The 7138-nt window shown below is 45.4% G+C and overlaps 1 protein-coding gene across 1 annotated transcript in view; it reads left to right on the plus strand.

Annotated features, from left to right (window-relative positions):
* The window catches only part of LOC109377946 (dynein heavy chain 6, axonemal-like), a gene marked incomplete at both ends in the record, with an annotated part of 133172 nt that extends 127521 nt beyond the window's left edge, over window positions 1-5651 (plus strand). Inside the window, 3 exons of the mRNA XM_019634425.1 lie at window positions 802-959; window positions 2943-3074; window positions 5480-5651. Coding sequence (XP_019489970.1) covers window positions 802-959; window positions 2943-3074; window positions 5480-5651 — 462 coding nt within the window. The remainder of the gene's footprint in view (window positions 1-801; window positions 960-2942; window positions 3075-5479) is intronic.
* Window positions 5652-7138: the final 1487 nt, after the last annotated feature.

The raw sequence follows: 7138 nt of genomic DNA on the forward strand, positions 1-7138 counted from the left end.
CTCAGGTAGGCAAAGGACAATGGATGCCAGTCTTTCCTTACAGGGACCCCAAATCTTTATGAATAATTATTTTATATCCTTCCCCACCCCCATCCTGCTTCTTGGGTTCCAGGGACCGGAGGGTGGAATGGAGCACTGAGTTTGCCTCAGTTACCTTGGAACTGTCAAGGGCTAGATAGAGTCACCTCCTCTGCTTAAGTTGTTCTCTTTTCTCTGTTATCCCTCATTCTTTGTTTTTTTTTCTGTGTGTATATTGATTTTCTTTAAGCTAAATATGGCATCGTCCAGCTCCACTGCACTGGGTTTCCCTTTGATGTTATCAGGATGCTTTTGAATATCCAGCCCTGTTTTCCCTGTAGAGGGTGGTGAGATGGCGTTTAGGTAAGGAAGCTTTGGAGTTCTGCTTCCTACTGTGAAAAAAAAAAATGACTTTCCTTACCCCATGCCCAGGCCACACAGTTGGTGAGGGCAGTAGCGGAGGCTGGGATGGAGGAAGGTCAGTGCCTAACTAGAGAGCTGGCACCATCATGCACCTCTGAGAATGGTGGTGGGGGACCCTCTGACAATGTGGACATCCGGCCAGGTCCAGATCTCCCTGCAGGGGCCTGATGGGGCCAGAGAGGGGTCTTTCCTCCACGAGGCAGGACTCTGCTGGGACTCTCTTCATCCCTGAGAGAAGAACTGAGCTCATTATGACCTACAGGGTGGTATTCGTTGAGTCAAAAGCCTTACCTAAAATTTCTTTTACATTTTCTAAAGGCAAATCATAATTCTTCAATTAAATTCACTTTCTTCTCCCAGGAGCACCAGGAAACAAACATGTTGTGATTTTTGTTGACGATTTAAACATGCCCAGACTGGATCACTATGGCTCTCAGCCTCCGATTGAATTACTTCGGCAGTATCAAGATTTTGGTGGATTTTATGACAGAAACAAACTTTTTTGGAAAGACATACAGGTTATTTTAGGCTTTAAATTACTTTGCATGTTTACATTTAAACAGCAAGGACATGTGTGTAAGTGTGCTAGGGTTGCCATAACAAAGTCGCTCAAACAACAGAAATTAATTTTCTCACAATTACGGGGGCTGGAAGTTTGAGATCAAGATGTCAGCGGGGTCAGTTTACTCTGAGGCCTCTCTCTGGCCTACAGATAGCAGTCTTCTCCCTGTGTCTTCTCATGCTCTTTCCTCTGTACCCTTCTGTGTTCCAAACTTCTCTTCTTATAAGGACATCAGTAATATTGGGCCCACCCTAATGACCTCATTTTAACTCAGTTACCTCTTTAAAGAACCCTGTCTCCAAATACAGTCACATTCTGAGATTGCTGAGAACTAGGGCTTCAACATATCATTGGCCATGGGGAGGGAGAGAGAGACACAATTTAGCCCATAACTTATGGCTTCAGTGTTTCTTATGTGTAATTCATCAGTCAATATTGAGGTCTTGTTCTGTTTGATTCAGGAGGTTAATGGACAAGTAAGACAGCCCCCACCTCCCAGGGGGCTCAGCTTTGGAGGGTAGATGGACATGTATTTATAAGGCAGGGTGATGAATGGACAGGAAGGAGGCAGAGTGGGGGCTGGGTCGAGGATGAGAGAAACCCTCCCAGAGAAGGTGAGGTTGGAACAGGGTTTTGTGGGCAGAGCATGGTAACGCAAGGCAAGAGCATTGTGCATCTCAGAGGCAGGGAATGTGGAACAGCTCAGGTGAGCACCAAAGCAGCAGGAGATGCAGAGGTCAGCCCAGGGGCCATGGTACCAGTGATGTGGATTTAGTTATCCCCTCAGTGATGGGGAGCCTCTGAAGAAAATGTTATGGAAAGATCCCGTTGGTGCGAGGAGGGTGGGGGGAGACTAGAGAGGAGGCAAGACCAGAGGCAACTGCAATGTCATATGTTGATCAGTTGATGAAAATGTTATGAGAGGCTCACTAGAACCTAACCTTGTATTTTCCCCTGAGAGCAATGGTTCAGTGTGTGTTAATTCAGTGTTCCTGGCAACTTTATAGAACACAACTACCACAAATAATAAGAATCAATTAGCATTTGTTGAATGGATGTATTTTAACTTGATTACAAATTCTTACAATTTTTTAAGATTAAATTTTTATGTAGGAGTACTTATATGAGGTATGATCGCAAAATATGGTGAATGTTTAAATTTAAAAAATATATTACAGTAAAAGACACGTTGTCATTAATCTCTCTCAAAATACTCCCACTCGCTTCAAACACACTTATCCCATTGTTCTTGCCATTTTCTGAAGCAGTTCTGGGAGTGTCATTACTTCATCCACCATCATGACAATGCTCTGTCACACATCACTTCTGGTAAGGCAATTTCTGTCAAATAAAAACATTACAGTGTGTCCTTATCCACTTTATTCACCGGATCTGGCACTGTGCAACTTCTGGCTCATCCCTAAAGTAAAAATGACCATGAAAGGTAAATGTTTTGAACCAATTTAGGACATTGAGGCAGCCACAACAGCACAACTAAAGACACTCATGAAAGAGGACTTCCAGAGCTGCTTCAGAAAGTGGCAAGAATGATGGGATAAGTGTGTTCAAAGTGAGGGGGAGTATTTTGAGGGGGATTAATGGCGGCAATGTGTTTTTTACTATAATAAATTTTTTTATTTAGATATTCACTGTAGTTTTTTATTGCACCTCATATAAGGCAGATGAGTTAGCTGAGTGACCTTGAATAACTTAAATATCCGGGGCCTTGATTTTTTTCATCTACAAAGTGGGGGGTGGGTAACAGGAGTGATCTTCTGGGGTTGGTGTGAGGATTAAATCAGATAATATGCAGGATAATGTAATGCAATGCTGGCAAAGGGTAGGTCCTCAAAAACTGCTGGTTCTGAGCCCTGCCATTGGCATGGACAGACCTCATCTTTCTTTGCTGGGTGACCCGAGTGGATTTCTCCCCGGACAGGATGTAACGATTGTATCAGCGTGCGCACCTCCAGGCGGTGGCCGCAACCCCGTGACTCCCCGCTTCATCCGACACTTCAGCATGCTGTGTCTCCCGATGCCCTCAGAGCACAGTCTAAAACAGATTTTTCAGGTGAGTGTGGGTTTAAATTTAGGCAAGAGGGAAAATATATTTGTTCCAAGACTCCCACAATCAAAACAGTCTGTTGTGTTTCTAGAGAGCCCATCTTTACCTGTCCTGAGCAGAAACCAGGTAAACCATAGGGCATCTGGGAGGAAGCTGATAGACATTTGCATCACTGCCTTCTGTGTTTATGGTCTCGGAGATAGTTTTAGAAATGCAGAAAGACTGTCAAAACACAGCCCCCACCTTTAAGGACGGCTGTACCCCGGGAGCTTGCCGCATTGTACTCTGAGCAGCTCTCAGCATATATCACCCACTGCCCAGCCCCTACCTCCTTGCCCATCTGCTGCCTGACCACCAGGCCTGTGTGTCCACATGCCCACCAAACGCAACCCCTGGTGTTCCCCCACAAGCTCAAGCTCAACACAACTCAGACTTCATCACTTCTGCGGCCACCACCTCCTCCCATAGAAACAAATGTCCATATTTCTCCCACCTGTACAAACTTCGCTAAGGGCCACTTCCTCATCCTTTAAATGGGGAGGAAAACCATGCCTGCCCTATAAGTGTCAGCAAAAGTGTTTAATAAATGTAAGGCATTATTTGAATCGAATGATAAAAGGACATGAAGCGTCATGCGTGCCATAACCAGGCAGCAAAGACTGCTTAGAGAAGACAGATGGTGAGCTGAGTTCTGGGAGATGGAATGGACAGGGAGGAGCAGGTTCTGGGCGGTGGGAGATATGTGGGTGAATGCGGTCACAGAGGTAGGAATGGGTGTCCAGCTAGAATGAGACAGTTAGGTAATTGGTCTGGAGAAGCTGACTTGGGAGGTGATCACCTAGCAGCCAAAGAGGGGTGTGATGTGGGGATGGGGGAGCCTCTCTGCATTTACAGCACTGGCCTCTCCTGCCGATGGGTGCCCTCAGAGGAGAGAAAGGAGCAGAGCCAGCCTGTGGAAAGTATTGTCCTATCGAAGGAGCTTACATCCATGGGAAATTAGTTTTAATAAATTTCAAGTTGTTCCAAAAAGTTGTTTCAGAGCTAATGCCAAAATGATACGTAAGAACTACCGCATTATGAAAAACTTTGGCGAGTTCTTTAGAATGAAAAGATGGGAGCTGATCTCCTATAATTGATCCCCAAGTGTAGAGCAAGACATGAAGCGGGTAATGGGAGAACCAACACCAGTATTAGAAGACTTTTTTAAGTCCCACCTTTTTGCTGAGAACCTTCATGTGTATATTTTGAAGTTTGAAATGAGTGATTCCCAGCCATGCTACCTTGACACACTTTGTGATGTGATCAGTGGTGAGGGGTGTCTCAAGTAACTTGCCTGATGATGGGAAATTTATCCACTTCAAAATCAATAATGATTTACCAAGCAACGGGGAATAGGGGCTAACTCATAAATACGTACTTTCAGATTGTGGCAAGTTACATATGAGGAGATCAGTGAGCCATAAGAGACTAATGAGAGGACTTATTTTAAATAGGGTGGTCAGGGAAGGCCTCTCTGAAGAGACGGCATGTAACCTGAAACATGAAGGAGAAAATTCCTCCCAAGCAGACAGCCATGTGGGGGTGGGGACTAGGAAGGGGACATGAGCAGAGACCCTGATGGAGGAGACAGCATGGCGGTAAGGCCAGTGTGGCTGAGATACAGTGCGCAATGCAGGGGGAGTGAGGTGAGGAGGCTGGGTGGGGGCAGAGCATGGACTGACAGAAGGGTGCCGCGCCTGAATGCATGATTGGAGGTAACAGAATGGAGACGAGTGGAAATGGAGAGGCCAGTGGAAGGAGGGAGTGAAGAAGCTCAGATGAAAAAGAGTTGAATGGGGTAATGTCAGGGGAAACTGATTCAAGAAATGTATTCAAAATTGATTGTGGGGACAGAGCATGGAAGGTGTCAAAAGACACTTGCAAGTTCCGGATCCGAGCAGAGGGTAGGGCCGTGTACTGAGATGGGGAAGCTGCAGGGGAGGGAGTCTGTAGTTATGAGTAAGTTGCACTTTAAATATACATGAAGAAGAACGTCTATAGAATTGTTGGTCATTCACTCATAAAAATGAAAGAGGACTTCAGTTCATTTCCAGATGCGTCTGGGCACTCCATGCAGGTCCTCTGGACCCACAGCGAACAGCAGTCTAAATTACTTGAGAGTAAGTTCATGGTAAGTTTACTGCTCAGATGTGAATGCTGCCCAGGCGTCACCAGACATCACAGAAGATAGGCGTGAACCCACTCTTGGGAACATAGTCTTAAATTAATGGAAGAGTTTAACGCCCAGATATCCTTGCATTGGATTTCAGCTTCCTAGTTATTATTGGAAAAAGTATCAAATCTGGAACACTTGAAAAATAAATTTTTGGTGGAAAAAAATTCTAACTCTCCTACTATGTTTCTGGTTCTAGGCCATCTTAAATGGCTTCCTGAATGACTTCCCACCAGCTGTCAAGCGAACTACATCCAACATCGTCGAGGCTTCAGTTGAGATTTATAACAGAATGAGTGTTGATCTTCTGCCAACACCAGCCAAGTCCCATTACATCTTTAACTTGAGGGATTTATCCAAATGTGTGCAAGGTAGTATATGGACCCCCTCACTCTGTGACCTTCACCCTCCCTTCATTTCCATTCACCCCAAATCTCCCAGTAGAATTGTACGTACAGGGGTGTCTGTGACTTGCTGGAAATCCCATTGTATGTTCCTGTTCAAGTCACCCCAGGCTGACTACCTCACAGCTTCCCTCAAACAGCCAACTTCCCCTCCCACTTCTCACTCTCAGTTGATGACCTGTCTTCTGATTTCACTGAAAAAAAATAGAAGCACTCACACCAGAGCTGCCTTATCTTCCGTCTCCCAGACAACCTGCATCTGCCTTCCCTCCCACGCAGTGGCTGAGCTGTCCCTGCTCCTCTCAATGTCCCCTCTGGCACTGAACCCCAGCCCCTCCTGCCTAGTCAGGGATTTTGCCCTTAGAATTCCTGCTTCTCTTGTGCATCATCAACGCTTCCTCTTCTATTGCATCATTCCTAACAACATAAAAACCTGCTATAATACCTCCCATCTTAAAAAATAATTCTCTTTAGACTCGATATTCTCCCACTGCTACCTCCCCATTTTCTCTGCTCTTTCCAAAAAGACCCTTTAAAGAGTGATCTCCTTACTTCTTCCAGTTCTCTTTAATATACTCTTATTAAGCTTTTATACATGACACTGCACTGAACTAGTCTTCCCCACCTCTCCTGCCAAATTCATTGGTCAGTTCTCAGCCTGGACCTTAACATCTCAGCAGCTTTAGGCACAACCTTCCCCTCTCTCTCTCTTGAAATCCTTCCCTCTCTGTTCTACTAGGGCACATGCTCCTGGGTTCCCTCCTCTCTTACTGGCTGCTGTTGCTCAGCCTGTTTTGATGGCTGTCCCTCTTCTTCTCTACCTCAAAATGTCAGGGTGCCCCACGGCCTGTCTTCCATCCTCTTTTTTATCTACACATACTCCCTAAGTTATCCATCCATTCTATGATGTTAAATGCATCTATTCAGAGATAATGCTTGACTGTCTACCTCCAGCTTCCCTCTCCTCAGAATATCTGATTTGTATCCAATTCCCTTCTCAATGACCTCACTTAGATCCAGTTGGAGTTCTTAAACTTGGCATGTCTGAAACTGAATTCTAGCTTTATTCCTCTTCCCAGCCATGTGTACTCTGACCCAAGTAAGGGAACTAGCATTAGCTACTCCAGCCACAAACCTTGGAGCATCCTTGATTGTTCTCATTTCTTGGTGATTCCCATCCAATCCATCACCAAAATTCCTGATGGATTTACCTTCAAAATATATCCCAAATCTAACCATTGCTCGCCATTCCATCCACCACCGCTCTAGCCTAAACTAGTGTCATGTTTCACCAAGGTTTCTCACAGTAAGAGCGTCCTGTCTGTCTCTGGTCTCCTGCATCCAGTCTGCCCACTTACCTTACCTTAAACCCAGCTCTGCCCTCCACACGCAGCCAGAGGTATCCCCGATTCAGACACTCCTGAGGCTGCTTCCCTATCACCTGCCATGGGACT

Source organism: Hipposideros armiger, unplaced genomic scaffold, assembly GCF_001890085.2.
Source record: "Hipposideros armiger isolate ML-2016 unplaced genomic scaffold, ASM189008v1 scaffold_1655, whole genome shotgun sequence".
Lineage (NCBI taxonomy): Eukaryota > Metazoa > Chordata > Mammalia > Chiroptera > Hipposideridae > Hipposideros > Hipposideros armiger.